This window comes from Macrobrachium rosenbergii, chromosome 1, assembly GCF_040412425.1.
Source record: "Macrobrachium rosenbergii isolate ZJJX-2024 chromosome 1, ASM4041242v1, whole genome shotgun sequence".
Taxonomy (NCBI): domain Eukaryota; kingdom Metazoa; phylum Arthropoda; class Malacostraca; order Decapoda; family Palaemonidae; genus Macrobrachium; species Macrobrachium rosenbergii.
The window spans coordinates 24311492-24336357 of record NC_089741.1 but is presented as its reverse complement, the minus strand read 5'-3'; the positions used below and the strand labels follow the sequence as shown (position 1 = coordinate 24336357).

The 24866-nt window shown below is 36.4% G+C and overlaps 2 protein-coding genes across 10 annotated transcripts in view; one reads left to right on the top strand and one right to left on the bottom strand.

The window, feature by feature from the left end:
• Positions 1-24866, bottom strand: part of LOC136843116 (uncharacterized) — a 145677-nt gene that overhangs the window by 78164 nt on the left and 42647 nt on the right. The window lies entirely within an intron of this gene.
• Hn (phenylalanine-4-hydroxylase) overlaps positions 1-24866 on the top strand; it is a 71821-nt gene that overhangs the window by 26339 nt on the left and 20616 nt on the right. The window contains exon 2 of one of the 2 annotated variants that reach the window (XM_067110955.1): positions 10623-11103. The exons of the other annotated variant lie outside the window; for it this stretch is intronic. Within the exon in view, the coding sequence (XP_066967056.1) occupies positions 11032-11103 (72 nt within the window). The 5' untranslated portion in view covers positions 10623-11031. The remainder of the gene's footprint in view (positions 1-10622; positions 11104-24866) is intronic. 2 annotated transcript variants of the gene reach the window in all.

The following is a 24866-nucleotide window of genomic DNA, read 5'->3' as shown; positions in this document are numbered from 1 at the left end:
CAAAGTGGCTAATTTATAAATCAACAGATATATCAATTAATTTATACTGCCGTATTAATAAATTAATAACAGTCGAGTTTATTCAAGCTCAAACATATACAGTTCATTAAAAATACAGACATAAATTTTAACGCTTCGTCTTGACTATGCAACAGTACCACTAATTCATTCATTTAATAGTTTCATTCACTCTAAAAGAGAAGGAACAAAAAGCAATAGCATTTTCCTACGATAAATGAACCTCGCGCATATATATATATATATATATATATATATATATATATATATATATATATATATATATATATATATATATATATAAAATGGCTATGTACATTAACAACACTAAATAAATTCCTATTTATTTTGGGATTTTCACCAACTTTACATCAAGGCCTTTTTTATGTCATACTTTTTAGATTTCTGAAGAGAAAACTATTGTGCCGGCTTGTCTGTCCGTCCGCATTTTATTCTGTCCGCGCTTTTTCTGTCCGCCCTCAGATCCTCAAAATTACTGAGGCTAGAGGGCTGCAAATTGGTATGTTGATCATCCACCCTCCAATCATCAAACATACCAAATTGCAGCCCTCTAGCCTCAGTAGTTTTTTATTTAATTTTATTTATTTAATGTTAAAGTTAGCCATAATCGTGCTTCTGGCAACGATATAGGATAGGCCACCACCGAGCAGTGGTTGAATTTTCATGGGCCGCAGCTCATACAGCATTATAGCGAGACCACCGAAAGAAAGAGCTATTTTCGGTGGCCTTGATTATACGATGTACAGAAAATTCGACTGCGCCGAAGAAACTTCGACGGGTTTTTTACTTGTTTACTCACTATATCTCTTATGATTGTTCATTCACGCAAGAGTTGCCAGTCTTTCGCCTTAACAGAGAATTTATCTAATTCACTAAAGAATTTCTGTTTGACGCAAGAAATACAATTAGTATTTTCGGATGTCTATTCATTTCATACATAACCCTTGACATTTGAGTTTATGCTATCATTAGAATTATAAGATTTGCCAATGAAATGTTGCGACTGGATACAAAATATGAACCAGCATTTATAAACTCAAGAAGTGTTGCCTTTTTACCTGCTCAAAAGGACCCATGAAGACGGAGTGACATCACGTTTTGGACAGTATAATGCATGTGACATATAACTTTTATATGTATGCATGTTTACATACATACAAGTGTGTGTGTGTATATATATACTGTATATATATATATATATATATATATATATATATATATATATATATATATATATATATATATACTCGTATATAATGTTTGTGTGTGCGCTTATATGTGTGTATGTATATATATATATATATATATATATATATATATATATATATATATATATATATATATATATATATATATATATATATATTATATATTATATATTATATATTATATATATTATATATATATATATATATATATATATATATATATATATATATGTGTGTGTGTGTTTGTGTGTGCATATATATATATGTACATAAAAATACATATATATGCACTAAATATATATATATATATATATATATATATATATATATATATATATATATATATATATATATATATATATATATATATATATATATATATATATAGCTGGTGCTCCCAGGTATTTTACATTCTAAATATCAGTTGCAAAGTCTTTACTTCGTTACCAAAGAGGCATGTCCACTAAAACTAATATTCTAGAGATCAGGTAGTGGATATAAAATAATGGTTCCTGAAGTACCAAGAAAGCCCCCACCGCGTTCATCAAGTAAAGGGAAACGTCCATAGCTAACAAATCTGTTCTAGAGAACTAGAACAATTTATTCTAGAAAAATCACTCGGGCTGGTTACAAAAGTACACATAAGTTACGACCAAAATTGACCAAAAAAATGTCTCTGTGAACTGTTCATCTTTCACCTACTGAATTCTGAAACTGAATACAGGTTAATGGAGGCAAGATATTACATACCTACATTATTAAAAAAGCTGCCTCATTGACGAAGACTATAAGATATCAATAAACAAATTAAAACTTCCAAAACAACGAAGATCGAGTTATTTTTGAAAGCATATTCTCCGTCCCACAAACAAAAACTGGCCACCTTTGTTGATCAGATGAGTGACAATGAGAGGACTTTACAAAAAAAATTTTCAATTTCTAGTTTAATATTTTCTTTTGGGGGGGGGCAAGAAAAGATGGCGATTTTAGAAACAACACAGCCCGCAGCATCGTTCACAAACTTTTATGATGATTCTCGCCTACAAATTTTCAAATTAATTTCTGAATCTCTGAAAAACGAATGTATTCGAACACTACTAAACCTTCGTATAAAAAATTTTTTTTTAAAAAAGGCGGTTCGTACCATGCTATACTCATTAATCTTGCTAGAAGACCTAACATTATCAATCATGATGAATGATCTACGCGTCTATGTCCGAGAGAGAGAGAGAGAGAGAGAGAGAGAGAGAGGCGATTACGTGATCTCAAGCACGCCTGCGCTTCGGAGTAAGGCTGCATATAAGCCTATCTTGGATATTCATTCAAATGAATTTTTACCAGTTTGTCTCTTTTGGCTGGCAATTTCTATCTCACTATTTGTTCCTTTACTATAAGGCTTTCATCATTTGGACTTTAAAAAAAAGCAGTTTCAGTCTATAAAGGTCATTTCTAATTCTCCATTAAATATATAATTTACATGCGTATAATGATATAATTTAAAGTCTGATAAGACAGGAAACAGTGTAAGACCTTTAAGGTTTATTAATTCGAAAACATACCAACGTTATAGGGCTGATATGCGAGGAACGACTCCCTCTGAAAAGCACAAAATAACGCCGTGAAAGTGACTGGATGATGTGGAATGTCAGCGGCACCAAAAAACAGGATCGATGTAGAAGTGAGAAGGTGCGAACATATAGAGAGAATTCTCTGAACTTAACTTGGTAACCGTAACCCACACAGAGAAAGATGCGTTCCTTTAAAGCCTGACTTAATGACCACTTTGACGTGTTCCGTAAGTGGAGCTGTTATTTACCAATATACCTGTGATTCTGATATGCGCAAAATTTTGGAGTTCCGGTCTCACAAGAATCTCTGTGAAGAAAGAAGAAATATTCGACGGAGACGGTAGAAAAATATTCCCCTGTCAACTTTGAATTATATTAAAATTCGTTTTCAAGGTCCATGGCAAGAATAAAAATATGACAGGAAGGCATACGTTATAATTTACTGGGCACTGTGAACAGAATAATTGTTATTAATGTCGACTATCTACTTATCGAATTACAAGGGCCTGTTGTTATACAAAAAATTACAGAACAACTCTTCAGAACCTCATTCACTTCCTTGAGACAAATAATCAAAATCGCATTCCCCTGCAGTTCCCAAGGTCCAATGCAAAGGAAACAAAAAAAAAAAATGCCCTTAAAAAAGAAGTATAAGAAATACCTAACGACCAATGTCAAACAGAACGCAAGGGAGCAATTCACATCACCAACCAAGAATGTACTGTAATAAAACTTCACAGTCAAAATGCTGAACCGAAAAAGTGCAGGCATTTTTGCCACTGGCGAAGCTGAGGAATAACCACCCCGAGGTTGTATACAAATTGACACTGACAAAATAGCCCCAGGGTAAACCATCCATGATCACGGGGCAGATACAGTACACGTGGCAAGCAGGAAACAAGAAACTGAGATTATTGCAAAAATGTACAATGTAGGTCCTGGATATAAATAACCAGTTTTGCCTGGAACGATGCCAAGACTCAACCCTTCGTACTGTATAAACAGCTTGCTTGCTTTGCTGGAAAGCTCTGGTTAGTTCGGTGCATCGTCACTGGATCCTGGTTCATCCGAGACGGGTATCAGGGTACAGGGAGATTCAAGGATGGAATTCTAAATGAGTCTCTCTTTACCTATCTATCTATCTATCTATCAATCTACCTATCTATCATGCTCCTCTATTCTGATGAACCTCATTCATCAAATTATGATCTTATGATTTCTTTTTCAAATATAAGCAATTTTTGAATATATATACTATATATACTATATATATATACTATATATGTGTATACTATATGTGTATACTATATATGTGTATATATATACACACAAACACACACACACACACACACACACACACACACACACACACACACATATATATATATATATATATATATATATATATATATATATTATATATAAACAGCAAGTGAAGACCACTTAAGCTCTTGTGAGTCTCCAGTCAATACTAATATTCTAACTTGCATTCATTCATTTGAAAAAGTCTTTTTTCAAATGACTGACGAATGAGATTCAACAGAATATGGGATATAGGATAATGAAAAAGCATAAAAATAAATTTTTAAAAATCGAATTAACTACAAAAACATGAAACGTCCATAGTTCATTATGGCGTAGACGACCATTAATCTAAATCTATTTTAATGCAATGATATTTCTATTTTCAACTGAATTGAATATAGAATTTAAGCACTGGGACCTATGAGGTCGTTCAGCGATGAGATGGAAATTGACAGTGAAAACTTAAAAGGTGTAACAGGAGGAAAGCCTCGCAGTTGCACTATGAATCAATTGTTAGGAGATGGTGGAAAGTAAGATGGTATAAAGGGAATATGAAAGGAGATACAGTAAAAGGAACGAAAGACGTTGCAGCTAGGGGCCGAAGGCACGCTGCAAAGAACCTTCTGTAATGCCTACAGTGCACCACGTGAGGTGCACTGACGGCACTAACCCCCTACGGAGTATTTCTATTTTGAGTTTACTGGAAGACAATCAAGCATTCAACTCAGGCACTGCTAATAGTTTGGGATACATTATTTGCCCTGCTCAAGGTATTTCGTAATTACGTCATTCCCTCTGTTCTTGAGAATAAAAGCATTCTATGTAGTTCATTAACTTTTCCTTCCTTGGTATCTGGGATGGGAATTGGAACTGGAATATATAATTTAGACAAAAGGCCAAGTCCTGGGACCTATGAGGTTATTCGGCGCTGAACGGTAAACTGATAGTAAAGGAGGAAAACCTCGCAGTTGTACTATGAAACAATTATTAGTAGAGAATGGAAAGTAAGATGGGAGAAAGATAATATGAACGGAGGTACAGTAAAATGAATGAAAGGAGTTGCAGTTAGAGGCAGAAGGGACGCTGCAAAGAACCTTAGGTAAATCCTACAGTGCGCCACGTGAGATGTACTGATGGCACTAACACCCTATGGGGCTTAGTGTCTGGAGAACAAATGAATTGTTCGAATTTCGTAAATCAGTTCATCACCATCATAGTTCTTAATATTTCAAAAAGTTTCAATCGATTTTTCCAATAATAAAATTCCGCGTCCCCCTCCTTCTCCCACCCCATATCCTCCAGCCGGTTAATGGAGAACTCAAGGTTGATGTATGGACCTTGGGAAGACTCGTAAATGAGCTTGAGATCACCAATTTTCACCCCTGTTTTGTAATTGCTTTGAGGTGGCTTTTACCAGATCGAGTATGGCTGTATGCCAATAGATTGAACAGTAAGCGAAAAAAAGACTTGTTACCGAGACGATTGCAGATTCCTATGCCTTACCCTATTATTATTATTATTATTATTATTATTATTATTATTATTATTATTATTATTATTATTATTATTATTCAGAAGTTGAACCCTATTCGTAAGGAACAAGCCAACAGGGGCCACCGACTTGAAATTCAAGCTTCCAAAGAATATGATGTTCAATCGAAAGAAGTAACAGAAGGTGATGGAAATACAGAAAGATAAGTTATCAGAAAAACAGATAAATAAACAAATTAAATGAACTGTCGAATGAAAAACATTTAGCAAACTTCGTTTCTTCATGGGACAATGTCGACAAAGACCTTTCATAACATTTTTACTGCTGCAATACAAGTTTATCTTGCATGTTCGATACCTCCAGTCAGCTTGAAGCTGTTGTGTAAGGACTTCATTGGAGGGGTGGGTACCGTTCTCAGCTAGCACTCTGCTGGCCTCGCTTTCGATTCTCCGACCGGCCAAGGAAGAGGAATTTATTTCTGGTGATAGAAATTCATTTCTCGGTATAATGTGGTTCGGATTCCACAATAAGCTGTAGGTCCCATTGCTAGGTAACCAATTGGTTCCTAGCCACGTAAAATAAATCTAATCCTTCGTGCCAGCCCTAGGAGAGCTGTTAATCAGCTCAGTGGTCTGGTTAAACTAAGGTATACTTAACTTCTTAAAGCTGCTGTCAACGAGCCAAAGATGTTTTTACATAAGTATGTAAATCACAAGTCACACCACAATCTAGGTTGTCTTGTATATCTTGGCATTTGTCTGGTTAGAGGAATGCAGTTTACTTACTGCCTAAGTAAAGTAAAAACACTTTAGTTCAAGAAAGTGCTTCAAAGCAGTTCGTAAGGCAGTTCAAAGTTGTGAATAGGAGTACATGTTGTGAATTGAAGTGGGATTTTGGAACAGATTTTCAATACGCCAACATGAAATGATTGGTTGAATCGATGAATTTCTGAGTCTTGTAGTCTTTTTTTTTTTTTTTCATTTTTAGTGAGTGACACAAACATCATCTAGGCGATTTACCAAAACTCCAATCCAACACTGACACATGGAGTTTCTCTCTCTCTCTCTCTCTCTCTCTCTCTCTCTCTCTCTCTCTCTCTCTTTGTCACTTTGCCAAACGTTTAACTTGTACCTTGCACAACGATTTAACAATAATATCTCCGCCCAGTCTCCCCTAACCTCTCTCTCTCTCTTTCTCTCTCTCTCTGTGGCGAAGTCTATCTTAGCCTAGATTATTGGAACAGAATCCTACCCACCTAGACTACCAGCTGATAAGAATCAGTCTATATTCCAATGCTTTGTAGAAACCCAACCAAGGAAGGGTAGGATAGTTTTCTAATTATCCTGGAGATTCTACACTATGAAATGCTTGTCATTTCATGGTGTGGAAGTGTCAGGAACCTATACTGGCAGAAGGGGGTTAGCTGAAGTGCCCCAACATCCCTTCCCTTCTGTTACATTTTGCATTATTGACTGAAGAACTGTTCGTGTTTACTTTGGAAAGGAAAAACAGAACAGAATAGAATATGGAATTTAGGCCAAAGGCCAACTGCTGGGACCTATGGGGTAATTCAGCGCTGAAAGGGAAATTGTCAGCAGAAAGGTCTGAAAGGTGTAACAGGAGGAAATCCTCCCAGTTGCAATATGAATCAATTGTTAGGAGAGGGTGGAAAGTAAGACGGGGAAAAAAAAAAAAGTTAAGTATACCTTAGTTTAACCAGACCACTGAGCTGATTAACAGCTCTCCTAGAGAGGGCTGGCCCGAAGGATGAGACTTATTTTACGTGGCTAAGAACCAACCGGTTACCTAGCAACGGGACCTACAGCTTATTGTGGAATCAGAACCACATTATACCGAGAAATGAATTTCTATTACCAGAAATAAATTCCTCTAATTCGAACGCGGGCCCAGCACAGTGCTAGCCGAGAACGATATCGACCAGTCCAATGAGGAACTAAGATGGGAAGAAAAAGAATATGAATGGAGGTACAGCAAAAGCAACGAAAGGGGTTGCAGCTAGGGGCCGAAGGGACGCTGCAAAGAACCTGAAGTAACGCTTACAGCGCATCACTTGAGGTGCACTGATGGCCCTAGACCCCTATAGGGTCTAAGCCAAGAGGTGACTCTTGTTAGGCTTGTGACGTCCACGCTGTAGAAAACTTCACCGTATGGATTCCATCATTGATGAAGCAGATTATCGGACAACGAGTACCTTCTCGATCTCTTCTGAAGTGGTACTATTTGAAAGGAAGACATTTTTGCTACACAAAATAATCTCGTGCACATTTATTTGCTCACGAACTTAACGCCATCCACAGTGACAGTAAACGTAGCGTCTACAGTGATTGCAAAGTGACAAAAGTTGCTTGATTAATGATTGTTAATTATAATTATTGCCAACATTTTTATCAAGGGGCATACACTCTTATGGAACTTGCAGGACGGCCATTCCCTTATACAGCACACAGTCATCTAAGAGAGTAGTTATGTGCCCTCCCCAAAAAAGAAGAGAGAGTCAAGGATTAAATCTTATCAATGAACAGATTTTAATAAAATTCTATTTACAACAAATGACAACAGACAATAATAAAATTACTCAAAGCATTCATTTTGCTAAAAACCACCACAGGCACTTATTACTTTGAAGAGATGCCAGGTAGTGGTATTCTCTTCCCATTAAACCTTAATTCCAAGTATTTAATGGAATGGAATATCCGGAAAAATCCTTGGCAAACTGTAGTTTGCCAATTTTCCCTGATCTACTTTACACACAAACACACACACACACATATTCAAGGACTGATTCATATCCGCTTATCACCTATATAAAACAGGAGGAAAGGAATCCCTTTCCCTAACCCTGACTGTCACATCGGCCACGCCTGTGAGAGAGAGAGAGAGAGAGAGAGAGAGAGAGAGAGAGAGAGAGAGAGAGAGAGAGAGAGAGAGAGAGAGAGAGAGAGAATTCTAAGCGTGAATGAAGGGGAGAGAAAAACAACAAAAATAACTGCCAACATAGGTCATAACTCCGTAACTTAGTTACTTGCATCTTATAAAAAAAAATAACTGAAAACTGGAACAAGGTTAGTGAACCAAGTTGCTATACATCTACTGTATTTCTTCCTCTTTTCTGGTCTTTGCTCCCAAAATAGCGAATGGAGTGCTCCAATGGTTAATACATACTGAAGAAAATATACCTCGCTACTTATTTCATCAACTGCAATTCTAGAAACAAAAAAATTAAAACATTCTTGTCATTACTTCATGTAATTCTACCATCTCGAGTTCAGGGCTGCATAGCTAAGAAAGACAGTCTTAAAAATAAATATATAAAATAAAAAAAATAAAATAAAATAAAACAAACAAAAAATGCGCCGAAGCTTCTTCGGCGCAATCGACTTTTCAGTACAGGGTACAATGCAGTATGAAACTCTCAGCCATGGCCCGGTTGTGGCCCGTGTTGTTGGCACCTACAGTGGTGCCAGACGCACGATCATGACTAACTTTAACCTTAAATAAAGTAAAATAAAAACTACTGAGGCTAGAGGGCTTCAATTTGGTATGTTTATTGACTGAAGGGCGGATGATCAACATACCAATTTGCAGCCCTATAGCCTCAGAAGTTTTTAAGATCTGAGAACGAACTGAAAAAAGTGAGGGGAGAAAAAGTGGGGACGGATATACAAATAGCCACCTCGAGAATTTTCTTTCAAGAAAACTAAAAAGTATATACTGTGAAAACAGCAAAGTTCAGCCACGCAGATATCAACACCTTATAATTTACTAACTATTCAACCACAGTTTTCTTATATTTTATCTTCCTGGTACACTACATGTGTTATTTTCAGTGACATTAATCAAGAATACACAAGCAAATATACCATTCTTTTAACTTTGAACTGTTTCAATTAAAATCGGGAGGCTTTAAAGTGAAGAAAATTAGTGGCCACACTCTTTTCATAATATATATCTGTATATGTAATTGTGTGTATGTGTGTGTCGCCGACTTGATTTGATTCCGACTACAGCCAATCCACCATAGAGGAAAAGGATTAAATATATATTTGTGTATGTGTATGTATATATGTATATATGTATATATATATATATATATATATATATATATATATATATATATATATATATATATATATATATATATATACTGTATATATATATAATTTATATGTATAATATAATATATATATAAATATATATATATATATATATATATATATATATATATATATATATATATATATATATACTGTATATATATATAATTTATATATATATATATATATATATATTATATATATATATACAGATATAGAGAAAAGAAGAGAGGATCTGGTGCTGCATAATTTGTCTCCAGATAGTTTGCCCTTGATACAGTAGATAAAAGGATAAATGGGGTATGGAAAACTGTCTTGTTTCTCTCTGAAGACACTCCCAAATAGGTGAGCCGATTTGTGTTCTATATACAGTATATATATATATATATATATATATATATATATATATATATATATATATATATATATATATATATATATATATATATATTAACTTTATCACATACACAATTGTTCTGTGCATTAGTAGAATTACTAAAGGACCTCATTCAAACTGGATGGTATCTAATGGAGTATTTATTCAGAAAAAGTTACAAGCTTTCTTAGACAAACAGTCCACATTATCAAGTATCCGTACAATACGGATACTTTGTCCCAAAGCTTGTAACTTTTTCTGAATAAATACTCCATTAGATACCATCCAGTTTGAATGAGGTCCTTTAGTACATATTTTATACACACACACACACACACACACACACACACACACACATATATATATATATATATATATATATATATATATATATATATATATATATATATATATGTGTGTGTGTGTGTGTGTGTGTGTGTGTGTGTGTGTGTGTGTGTGTGTGTGTGTCTTAACCAACTGCTAAGCATCCACGATTAAACGCTGTAATATGCCCAGTAGGTGGCGCCACAAAGGTGGACCTAAAGGAACGAGAATGATAATCAGATGGATAACCCTCACCCATCTACCACCGACCCATCTCCCCCAACCCCCGTCCCAAGGTCTAAGCCGGTCTCCTCCACCCCTAACCCTCCCCGTCGTCGCCCAAAAGAGGTCCCCTTCTAGATGCCAAAGAGGCGGGTACAGGGACGGACAGAGTCAGAATCCAGCTAGTCCTTCCAGAGGCGGAGGACGTGTTTCACCAGTTTTGCGTAGTTGAGGTATCCCTGACCCCGCGTCCTACGAATTCTCGCCTGCTGTAGTAGGAAAAACAACGAGTACGTTGCCCTGCCGGAGGAAGGATCCTAGTGGCTCTCGGGAACGAAATCAGAGAGAAAGAAACTTTACTTCCTCCTCATCATCATCCAAGATGGACGGACCAATGTTCAAGAAGCAGTGCATTCAAGACGTCGAGATGAAGCCGGCTAAGATGCACGAGAAGGTAGGATTGTTTTTTTTTTTTTTTTTTTTTCCGAGTGTCTGGTCCTAGCTCGCTCGCCGATGGTGTTCGAAACGCAGCTTTTAAAGTTACTCAGTCCCAATCCCAATCTCTCTCTCTCTCTCTCTCTCTCTCTCTCTCTCTCTCTCTCTCTTCAAAAGAGGTGGAAACTTTGAAAATTTTTCTATTAAAACAAAGTAAAATCTTACTTCTATTCAAGACACTACCTGAGTAACTCGCTAATAATTTGACTGACTTCAAACGTCAAAGTTTTTTTTTTTAAAGAATACTTTTAGATAGATTATTTTCATCATTCCACATCCGCTTATGTAATCTAAAATCTAACAAATAAATGCACGCACGCGCGCGCGCGACAGCTATCTATTTATCTATCTATCTTGATTAAGCTAGCCTTGTGCTGGCACGGGCTCTTGCATCTTGACTGCACGTGTATCTTCCACCAACACTTTGCAAAAACATGAAAGAATACGCCGGATAGAGCAACACATTTAGAAGGCATTAGTTTTGTGCAACTGTTTAAACTATGACTATTTTCACTAACCTTCGTTTTGTGAGCCACTACTACTCCTACTACTATTACTATTTTTACGTTCTAAGCAATACCGAGACTGACACCGGAGAAATTATAGAGATAATAATATGAGTATTAGACAACTGACTGAGATCTCCTGCTGCAACTTTTTCAGTGGCTCGGAAACTGACTGAACGCGCAACCTGATGCCCTTGACGATGCATATTTAATATTTTATTTTTAGACGACACATTCATACGATGTTCTCTAAGTTCTGAGAGCTTGGAAGATAATACTTAAATACTGATAACTTAACTGTTCCATTAACTTTATACGGTCATCTACAGTATATAGTTCCTTCAATAGCCCTGAAAGTATCATTTTGAACAGACACGTACGTGTGTGTGTGTGTGTGTGTGTGTGTGTGTGTGTGTGTGTGTGTGTGTGTGTGTGTGTGTGTGTGTGCGTGCGTGCCCGAAACATGCTTCTCTTTCATTGTCATAAGAATACCCAAAAAATAGTGCCATTTCCCATTCATACTTACATTTCGTTTCTCCTTCCTGCACCAGGATTCACATTATCTGTAAGTCGTGTTTCATATGAATCATTTGTGAGATACAAATGAAAATCTGTAGGTGGTATAAGAGAAGAGTGATAGAGGATTTTGAATGGTGCCTATGAATTAATTTGTGAATGGCTATTTTGATAGGGATCAAAGTTTTTTTATGATGGCAGTGAATTCAGTCTATGTGTGGGAAGGAAAGAGATATGGTTAGATATACAACCCCGTTACAGAGAAAGAATTATCCTTTTTTTCAATATTAACCTGATAAAACTACATTTTTACGTTACAAAACCATGAATAGGAGACAGGTTAGCTAATTCTTATTAATAAACCACTGGTTGGTGATCGTTCAGAAAAGCTATATGGTCTGGTAAAAGTTTCCACAACGAGGAAAGATTAGATAAAGTTAAGGGGTTTAGGAAAAAGACTAGTTGTGTGTAAGGCTTAGGAAGAAGACTAGTTGGATGCAAGGCTTAGGAAGAAGACTAGTTGGATGTAAGGCTTAGGAAGAAGACTAGTTGGATGTAAGGCTTAGGAAGAAGACTAGTTGGATGTAAGGCTTAGGAAGAAGACTAGTTGGATGTAAGGCTCAGGAAGAACACTAGTTGGATGTAAGGCTTAGGAAGAACACTAGTTGGATGTAAGGCTTTGGAAGAAGACTAGTTGGATGTAAGGCTTAGGAAGAACACTAGATGGATGTAAGGCTTAAGAAGAACATTAGTTGGATGTAAGGCTTAGGAAGAAGACTGGTTGGATGTAAGGCCTAGGAAGAAGACTAGTTGGATGTAAGGCTTAGGAAGAACACTAGTTGGATGTAAGGGTTTGGAAGAAGACTGGTTGGATGTAAGGCTTTGGAAGAAGACTGGTTGGATGTAAGGGTTTGGAAGAAGACTGGTTAGATGTAAAGGTTTGGAGGAAGACTGGTTGGATGTAAGGCTTTGGAAGAAGACTGGTTGGATGTAAGGCTTTGGATGAAGACTGGTTGGATGTAAGGCTTAGGAGGGAGACTAGTTGGATGTAAGGCTTTGGAAGAAGACTAGTTGGATGTAAGGCTTAGGAAGAACACTAGATGGATGTAAGGCTTAGGAAGAACACTAGTTGGATGTAAGGCTTAGGAAGAAGACTAGTTGGATGTAAGGCTTAGGAAGAAGACTAGTTGGATGTAAGGCTTAGGAAGAAGACTAGTTGGATGTAAGGGTTTGGAAGAAGACTGGTTGTGTGTAAGGCTTAGGAAGAAGACTAGTTGGATGTACGGCTTTGGAAGAAGACTAGTTGGATGTACGGCTTTGGAAGAAGACTAGTTGGATGTAAGGCTTAGGAAGAACACTAGTTGGATGTAAGGGTTTGGAAGAAGGCTGGTTGGATATAAGCCTTTGGAAGAAGACTGGTTGGATGTAAGGCTTTGGAAGAAGACTGGTTGGATATAAGGCTTTGGAAGAAGACTGGTTGGATGTAAGGGTCTGGAAGAAGACTGGTTGGATGTAAGGCTTTGGAAGAAGACTGGTTGGATGTAAGGCTTTGGATGAAGACTGGTTGGATGTAAGGCTTAGGAGGGAGACTAGTTGGATGTAAGACTTAGGAAGAAGACTGGTTGTCTGTAAGGCTTAGGAAGAAGACTAGTTGGATGTATGGCTTTGGAAGAAGACTAGTTGGGTGTAAGGTTTATGAAGAAGACTAGTTGGATGTAAGGATTAGGAAGAAGACTGGTTGGATGTAAGACTTAGGAAGAAGACTAGTTGGATGTAAGACTTAGGAAGAAGACTAGTTGGATGTAAGGATTAGGAAGAAGACTAGTTGGACGTAAGGCTTGGGAAGAAGACTAGTTGGACGTAAGGCTTTGGAAGAAGACTAGTTGGACATAAGGCTTATGAAGAAGACTAGTTGGATGTAAGGCTTATGAAGAAGACTAGTTGGATGTAAGACTTAGGAAGAAGACTGGTTGGATGTAAGGCTTATACAGAAGACTAGTTGGTTGTAAGGCTTTGGATGCAAGGCTTATGAAGAAGACTAGTTGGATGTAAGGCTTAGGAAGAAGACTGGTTGGATGCAAGGCTTATGAAGAAGACTAGTTGGATGTAAGGATTAGGAAGAAGACTAGTTGGACGTAAGGCTTTGGAAGAAGACTAGTTGGACGTAAGGCAAGAGGACTAGTTGGATATAAGGCTTATGAAGAAGACTAGTTGGATGTAAGGCTTATGAAGAAGACTAGTTGGATGTAAGGCTTAGGAAGACGACTGGTTGGATGTAAGGCTTATGAAGAAGACTAGTTGGATGTAAGGCTTAGGAAGACGACTGGTTGGATGTAAGGCTTATGAAGAAGACTAGTTGGATGCAAGGCTTATGAAGAAGACTAGTTGGATGTAAGGCTTAGGAAGACGACTGGTTGGATGTAAGGCTTATGAAGAAGACTAGTTGGATGTAAGGCTTAGGAAGACGACTGGTTGGATGTAAGGCTTATGAAGAAGACTAGTTGGATGCAAGGCTTATGAAGAAGACTAGTTGGATGTAAGGCTTAGGAAGAAGACTGGTTGGATGCAAGGCTTATGAAGAAGACTAGTTGGATGTAAGGATTAGGAAGAAGACTAGTTGGACGTAAGGCTTTGGAAGAAGACTAGTTGGACGTAAGGCTTTGGAAGAGGACTAGTTGGATATAAGGCTTATGAAGAAGACTAGTTGGATGTAAGGCTTATGAAGAAGACTAGTTGGATGTAAGGCTTAGGAAGACGACTGGTTGGATGTAAGGCTTATGAAGAAGACTAGTTCGATGTAAGGTTTATGAAGAAGACTAGTAGGATGTAAGGCTTATGCAGAAGACTAGTTGGATGTAAGGCTTAGGAAGAAGACTGGTTGGATGTAAGGCTTATGAAGAAGACTAGTTGGATGTAAGTTTTTTAAGACTAGCTGGATGTAAGGCTTATGAAGAAGACTAGTTGGATGTAAGGCTTTGGAAGAAGACCAGCTGGATGTAGGGCTTATGAAGAAGACTAGTTGGATGTAAGGCTTTAGAAGAAGACTAGTTGGATGTAAGGCTTTGGAAGAAGACTAGCTGGATGTAAGGCTTTGGAAGAAGACTAGTTGGATGTAATGCTTATGAAGGAGACTAGTTGGATGTAAGGCTTTAGAAGAAGACTAGTTGGATGTAAGGCTTTGGAAGAAGACTAGCTGGATGTAAGGCTTTGGAAGAAGACTAGCTGGATGTAATGCTTATGAAGGAGACTAGTTGGATGTAAGGCTTAGGAAGAACAATGGTTGGATGTAAGGCTTATGAAGAAGACTAGTTGGATGTAAGGCTTAGGAAGAAGACTACTTGGATGTAAGGCTTAGGAAGAAGACTGGTTGGATGTAAGGCTTATGAAGAAGACTAGTTGGATGTAAGGATTAGGAAGAAGACTAGTTGGACGTAAGGCTTTGGATGAAGACTAGCTGGACGTAAGACTTTGGAAGAGGACTAGTTGGATATAAGGCTTATGAAGAAGACTAGTTGGATGTAAGGCTTATGAAGAAGACTAGTTGGATGTAAGACTTAGGAAGACGACTGGTTGGATGTAAGGTTTATGAAGAAGACTATTTCGATGTAAGGTTTATGAAGAAGACTAGTTGGATGTAAGGCTTGGGAAGAACACTGGTTGGCTGTAAGGCTTATGAAGAAGGCTAGTTGGATGTAAGGCTTATGAAGAAGACTAGTAGGATGTAAGGCTTATGAAGAAGACTAGTTGGATGTAAGGCTTATGAAGAAGACTGGTTAGATGTAAGTCTTTTAAGACTAGCTGGATGTAAGGCTTATGAAGAAGACTAGTTGGATGTAAGGCTTTGGAAGAAGACTAGCTGGATGTAGGGCTTATGAAGAAGACTAGTTGGATGTAAGGCTTTGGAAGAAGACTAGCTGGATGTAAGATTTATGAAGAAGACTAGTTCGATGTAAGGCTTTGGAAGAAGACTAGCTGGATGTAAGATTTATGAAGAAGACTAGCTGGATGTAAGGCCTGTGAAGAACACTATCTGGATGTAAGGCTTTGGAAGAAGACTGGTTGGATATACGGCTTTGGAAGAACGCTAGTTGGGTTTAAGACTTAGGAAGAATGACTGAAGTGGCGATCTGATGACTAGTAGAGAATGTAAAGGCATATGTTACGTGCCACAGTAGAATTAACGATACAACGTCTTCAACATTAGGAGAAGGAGGCTTGGGAAATCTAAGGAAAAAATATACCTAGGTAGGCCAAATTTGAAATGCGGTAAAAGTAGCTTCAAGACTGATAGATATCCAAAGGTGATACGAAGGAACGGTACTACGGTACTGCTGTAGTATACCTTGTAAGGTAAACGTGAATGGCATCACCTGGAGAGTTGTGTTCCTGATGAAGGAATAAAAGTCTTAAAATGCTTTGGAAGTTTATGTGGATGTAAATACTAATTTCAACTTGTAGAGGAAACAGGCAAATGTACATATTTAATCAGTTTTTTAACAAGCAACAAAAATATTAGAGAGCTTCTCTCGTCAATAAGTTACCATTCAGCAACAATACAAAGTGGGACAGATGATCGTCCCTACATGACAATTTTTACTCCTACAAGAATAATTAGCAGACTAGAGTTACCATAAAAGACAAAAACTTTAGAATATCTGGGAAGATGAATGTGTGACTTCAAAAATTATTTATCATAAATAATGGAAAAAATCGCTTAAATAAAAAAAATAAAAAAAATGGCACAATAACATGTACAACTTTCACCTTTATTTTTCAACGAAGACCTAACTCTCCCGATTACAGGTTTTTTTTTATTTAAATAATTTAAATCGGGAGAAGATTGTGCCAATCTGATTGGCCGCCCCTAATGGCCTGCAAGATAAAGTTACACATAAAAAATTCCTTTTAGCACGGGTGGAGAATGCGTCATCGTGTATTTCACACAAGTTGAACTAACGACACACTTTACGTGAATCTAGTACATACACATCGAACACAATGTCTCCCTCTCTCTTTCTCTCTCTAAAATACACACAGACACACACACACTCACACACACATATACATACATACATACATATATATATATATATATATATATATATATATATATATATATATATATATATATATATATATATATATCACGTACAAAAAGTAATAATAATCATATATATATATATATATATATATATATATATATATATATATATATATATATATATATATATAATATACACAGTATATCACGCTCCCTATCCTTGCAGGGGGTGACTCTGTAAAAAAAAATTAATGCTATTTATCTACCTATGTCTTTCTATATATATATATATATATATATATATATATATATATATATATATATAACAGATAGATAGATATAGACATACAAATGATCAACTGAAACCACTGTAAAATCACACAGCTTATATCCATGCAATGAAATGCGCTCGAAAGGCTAGCTAGAGTGTAGAAGAATTGTAGATGTTTTTATCCTTCCGAGAGAGAGAGAGAGAGAGAGAGAGAGAGAGAGAGAGAGAGAGAGAGAGAGAGAGGTTTCACCATAGTATAAGTGACGATGATCTTCTGATGTAAAAAGTAATGAAAAAAAGGAATTACTGAAGCCTGTGCTATCAAGATAAACACCTTAATCCCCTAAGAGATAATGTATATAAATCCCTCGATGCGAAATGACACAGGTCGTCTAATACTTTCAAACATTTGCATATATAGTTATTCGATTTGTCTTCTGTCTTTTTAAGGAAGTCTGGGCTGTGCTCATAAACATACTTTCGCCTAACCAAGACGGACAGAAAAAAATTATCATTATTTTGTACCTGCACCACCCCGGGCGAGACATGGAGATAAATATCCAGATTTTTTTTTTTTTTTCTATAATTCACCTCGAAAGATGCATTCCTATTCGCAGCTGATATCGTCCCACCCCAAGCTCAGCCAATGGGAGACCAGCATACATCATTCCTAGCCAATGGCGCACCAGTTCAGGTCAAGAGTCTAGGCCAGCATGCGAACACAGCCTGTTTATTACCGTCTCTGTTGTTGGCTGCGCCCCAGACACACCTCGTTTTTCAGCCAATCGCCTGTCGGCATTGAAGTGACGGCCGATTGGTTGGCGGCCCAGACACACCTTCCCTTCGACCAATCACAGTGAAGTGGCTTGAAGGGACAGAAAATCCGGGTCCCTGGATCCCGGTTTCACCAACAAAATCGTGTATTACAGTACATCCAGGACCAACTAAGTCCAGCGATTAGTCATCTCCGTTCTTTAGCAAAACAGAAGAAAGCATATATAATATAAAGATAATATTGTTTGCACTAATTTTAGTAAGAATTCTCTTCCTAAAATTTTCGAAAATGCTTTCTGATCACACAATGACCTAGAATATTAGTAAGCAATACAGACAAAAGTGCCTCAAACTTACCCTGACTTTTCTCCTAATTACATGCAAAAATTTCCCAGACTTATATTTGACATTATGTACATTAAAAGATGTTTGTGGCTTAATATTTCTGAATATACAAAAAGTCATGCGCTAAATGTGTGTGTATACATACATACATACATATATATATATATATATATATATATATATATATATATATATATATATATATATATATATATATATATATAATTCTCGGTAATAAGGCGAATACTTGAGAATCTTAACTTGATGTTGAATAATACTGCCAAGGCTAGACAGAAAATTCTACCACGCAAGTTTTCGATGCTGAAATGAAAAAAAAAAAAAAATCACTGAAAATACAACGAAATGTAACGTCTCACATTTAACCAGACGGCTCAAAGAAACTGAAGATTATCTATTTATAGAAGTTAACTTCAGAATGACCCTCGACTTACAAACCTGATCTCTCGCGTCGAGTTATTTGAGCGATAAGGTGTTTAGGTTCTCTGGGTAACTGGATTTTAGGCCTTCTGTTTGAGTGGCAATACAGGTCAGTTTTGCTTGTTTATTCTCCTCAGAAGGATATCTGATGAAATAGCGAGCTTTGTTGCTAGAATAAAAATTCAAATTAATGTACTTCCTAAGAATAATATAAAGTTTGATTTATTCATTTTAATAGCGGTGTCAAACTACCCACTGTCAGAGTAACACAGGCTGAAATATGACTTAATAGCACCATTCCTTTATTTATCAATTATATTTCTGTTATTCTATCTTCTTTCTATCTCTTTTTGGTATATGGGTATTTTACTTTGATGTAACTTTATTATTCAGTAATAATAATAATAATAATAATAATAATAATAATAATAATAATAATAATAATAATAATAATAATAATAATAATAATAATATTGCTAAGAAATCCACAATCTCGTGAAAAACAATCTGTGCAATAAAAATCCACAATTATACAGTAAAAATATATTACTATGTAAAATAAGCAAAGACTTTCGAACACTTGAACGGTGTTCCTCATCAGTGCTAACGTTAGCACTGATGAGGAACACCATTCAGGTGTTCGAAAGTCTTCTTGCTTATTTTACATAGTAATATATTTTTACTGTATAATTGTGGATTTTTATTATATAGACTATAATAATAATAATAATAATAATAATAATAATAATAATAATAATAATAATAATAATAATAATAATGATAATAATAATAATAATAATAATAATAATAATAATAATAATATGAAGTAGTCGTAGTAGGAGTAGTTGTAATGATAGTGGTATCATTCATTAAGAAATCCGTGGGCATCGGTTAATTATTTCTTGATATTTATTTATTTATTTATTTTAAACCTTATTCGGAAAAATAAAATGAAAAACAAGTATACATAATTACTGATTCGCAAAAACCTCAACAAAGAATAATATTATAATGCATTATAAAGTTCAACGCGATCAAAATCGTTCAGCTATATGAACATCATTCGGTTTAACTTGTATATATACCTATTAAATTAAACACCAACCGAATGTGAATTAAAACAAACCTATTACTCCTCAAGCATCAATGTCCTCCAACAAAAACGACTTACTACGACCTGACGTCAACCAATAATATTACAGAAGAAGAATCAGGCAGGTTACGACATCTTCAGCTAGGTATAATTAACTCTAAGGTTGACAACTGCCCTGAAAGGAGAGAGAGAGAGAGAGAGAGAGAGAGAGAGAGAGAGAGAGAGAGAGAGAGAGAGAGAGAGAGAGAGAGAGAGAGTTTTTTGGGAGACTCTTGAATTCCTAATAAGACTCCTTCGGAGACCATTGAATGCATATCTAAATTTAGAGGAGAGAGAGAGAGAGAGAGAGAGAGAGAGAGAGAGAGAGAGAGAGAGAGAGAGAGAGAGAGAGTTTTTTGGGAGACTCTTGAATTCCTAATAAGACTCCTTCGGAGACCATTGAATGCATATCTAAATTTAGAGGAGAGAGAGAGAGAGAGAGAGAGAGAGAGAGAGAGAGAGAGAGAGAGAGAGAGAGAGAGAGAGAGAGAGAGAGAGTTTTTTTGTTTTTTGGGAGACCCTTGAATTCCTAATAAGTCTCCTTTGGAGACCATTGAATGCATATCTGAATTTAGAGGAGAGAGAGAGAGAGAGGAGAGAGAGAGAGAGAGAGAGAGAGAGAGAGAGAGAGAGAGAGACGTGGACGTGGGGTGGGGAGGGGAAGATGACTGAAGCTGCCTGCAGGTACAGAATCCTGACAGCACCAAACAGAAATGAAGCTGGAGTTACTTAACGATGACATAGCACAAAACTACTACTACAATAAGCTTCTGAGGGGGATGGGGGAGGGCAGGAGGCTTTAAAAGTTGACATATCACCGAGCCTATTCTTCAAAAGGATTCCTGAAGGTTAAAACAGCAAAACAAACCAAAAGCCCGCTTGCATAAGGGAGCGAGGCCATGACCACCTTATCCTCCTGCCCTTAGGGTAATGGACATTTAAGGCTTACGACTACTGACGTCCATCACCCCACCCTCACCCCCGCCCCCCACCAAAAAAAAAAAAAACTGAACCACAGTAAACTGGTCGAATCCGACTTACACAAGGCAAAACCACTGCCACTACATAGGAAGAGGTCTGGCTAATACACTTATAGGTTCTAGGAAAGTCATAAAGTGTATATAAAGGGGGATGAAACTGCATTACAGGAAATGCTTTTTCGTTAAGGTTTTCTTTGAAATAATATCGAAAGGGACCATTTTCATACTCCAGCGAATTCCAAACTCTCTATTTAAAAACTGATCTTTATAGTTACTGAGATTACCGATAATCTAAACCAAACAAACAGGCCCTGAAGTAATTAGAATAATAACCATCACACCACAAATGGAAATTCAATGACACTTAACGTGGAAATGCGAGAAATGACAGGGGATTTCCGGTTGCCATCAGAACCGGCTATGACAAGGAAATCACCAATAACGATATTACGTGGCAAATACCGAACACAACACTTGCAACAAAGAGGGTACTCTTTCAAACCAGCATTGAAATTTGACTTAGTATTCGCCATACAGAGTGTTACATAGATCCTTAAACTTGTCTATGTATGTATGTATGTATGTATGTATGTATGTATGTATGTATGTATGTATGTATGTGTGTGTATATATAATATAAACATAAATATATATACATATATATTATATATATAATTATACAAACACGAAAATGAAACAAAGCTTCATATATATATATATATATATATATATATATATATATATATATATATATATATATATATATATATATATATATATATATATATATATATATATATATTTAAATAAAACACACACACACACACATATATATATATATTATATATTACAGTAAGCGAAAAGCATTTATCTGCAATAACACGTATACATATCTCATGGCATACTGCTTCTTATACACCAGTATGGAAGTAAATACCACACACACCACTCAGATCTCTACTTTCACCATGTCTTTGTGACAGACCAACCAAACTGGTAGGCCGCAAGCATGAAAATAATTCAGAGTGATAACCAGTCAAGCATATGTAAAAACAAGAATTACTATATGAGACGAGTGACTTCTCTACATCATCAACAAAAATAAATAAGTAAAAAATGAGCAGAAGGTTCTTCAGCGCAACCGAGTTTTCTGTACAGCGTATATGCTGTATGAGCCGCGCAGTCCATGAAACTTTCAGCCACGGCCCGGTGGTGGCCTGTCCTATATCGTTGCCAGACGCACGATCATGGCTAACCTTTACCTTAAATATAATAAAAACTACTGAGGCTAGAGGGCTGCAATTTGGAATGTTTGATGATTGGAGGGTGAAAGATCAACATGCCAATTTGCAGCCCTCTAGCCTCAATAGTTTTTAAGATATGAGGGAGGACGGAAAAGGTGCTGACGGACAGACAAAGCCATCTCAATAGTTTTCTTTTACAGAAAACTAAAATATGTTAGCACAGCTCCAGATATGAAGGGATACCAACCAACTTAAATGACAAAAAAAAAAAAAAACCTACTCTGCCACCAGTATTACGTAGCGGAAATTTTAGCATTTCGATATGAGGCTTAGTATGCGCTTCCGTTAGGGATACCTCTCATCAGATCAGCGTTTAATTGCCTACATGAAACTGAAAAAAATCCTGAATACACAGAATACAGTATGTGGAAACACTGCGTTTTATCACAAAGAGAGTCCAAGAATTGGAAATCGCTGACGATGCAACAGACGAGGGTGCAAACCTCGCAATCCAAGGCGACATGTAAGAGAGAGCTTTTCCTATTGCGCTCCTGACCACTTCAGACATTTACAGAATTATCTTAAGTCATTTCCTTCACTGCGTAATATAAGTAGCTTTGTAATTCCCACGCAAATAAACTCATTCTGTCATGATACTACGAATCCACACGTTATACGTGTACTATATATATATATATATATATATATATATATATATATATATATATATATATATATATATATATATATATATATATATAATGAACCCAAATAAAGAACCCAACATGCAGCAGTTTGAAGCCGAGTTTTTTTTCTTTGACTGATTAATTGAATATTAAATCCTTTGCTGCTATGAAGCAGTGCATGACCCATAAACACTTCCAAAAACAGAAATTGCACTATTTACCAATAACTGGCAGTAGCCATTCCGCATACGCCATCCCATGTGTGTAAGGTACCAACAGCATCCCAACAATTAGTGATTAGAAACTTCCAACTATTGTGCAGTGGCACCTTTTAGGTATCTAGGAGATGCGACAGGGAACACTGACAGCTAATCAAATCAAACTCTCTCTCTCTCTCTCTCTCTCTCTCTCTCTCTCTCTCTCTCTCTCTCTCTCTCTCTCTCTCTCGGTTCCGTCAAGATTTGATTGATCGTAAGCCCTAACCCAGAACCATTTTATGGATTCTGACATAACGGGCCAGGCCAACCTTAATGGAAACCCTTTTGCCCTGGGAGAAAATGAAAAATAAAACGTGTAACCTGTCCTCCAAGTACGGTTGGGTTACTAGACACACCTGTCATTAGTCAACAATGCACCTGGAGGGGAGTACAGTTTACACCAGACAGAATACAGTTATGTAAAGATGTAAAGAGAGAGAGAGAGAGAGAGAGAGAGAGAGAGAGAGAGAAATTCTAAGAGTCTGAGAAGAATATGGAAACTTCCACCGGAAATAGTCGATGCTAGCCGGGTCTCATCTCGCAATTAAAATAATGGATTGGATAACATCCGTTGTGGTAACAGCAGCTCATAATTGTAAAAAACACTGCGCACATTTTCCGAAATGCAGATTCGTCATCAATTACGAATTACATATAGTCCTCATAGGCATAAGAGACATAAGCATTTTCTTAAACCAAAAAGGCTTTAGGACTTCGATACAACTAATGAAATTTAAATACGGAGCGAAAATAGTTTTGAGTTCTCTTCTTCTTTGAAGAAAATAATATACCAAACGTTTCTTTTCCTTTAGAGAGCATGAAAGAAGCGATTTCAGCTCGCCATTACCATAATGTAAATTATACAAATGCTCCGTAAACCTAATATCATTGCAACTAAAATCATTACCACCAAACGACCTCATTTTTTCATACCTAAACTAATACCCTGAAATAAATTGCAATATGTGAACGTTATTTTTTACCAGATGTATTTTCAAAATCTTCCTTGCATACCATATCAATAAGCACAACTAATTATACCGACAATAAAATTTCTTTGGCGAATATTTTACATCTTTAACAATCGATCCCACATACATGTTTTTTCCACCTTCACTACATTCAGTTTTAAAGGTCTCGCCGCTTGAAATTTCTGACTTTCCGCTGCTACTGGCAGTTATCGTACATTTAATTGCTGTCGAATCACAACTGTTACTTATCGTACATTTAATTGCAAGTCTAATCACAAATGTTACTTATCGTACATTTAATTGCCTGTCGAATCACAATTGTTACTTATAGTACATTTAATTGCCTATCGAATCACAACTGTTACTTATCGTACATTTAATTGCTGTCGAATCACAGTTGTTACTTATCGTACAATTAACTGCCAGTCGAATCAAAACTGTTACTTTTTGTACATTTAATTGCTTGTCGAATCACAATTGTTTGTTATCGTACATTTAATTGCTTTCGAATCACAATTGTTACTTATCATACAATTAACTGCCAGTCGAATCACAGTTGTT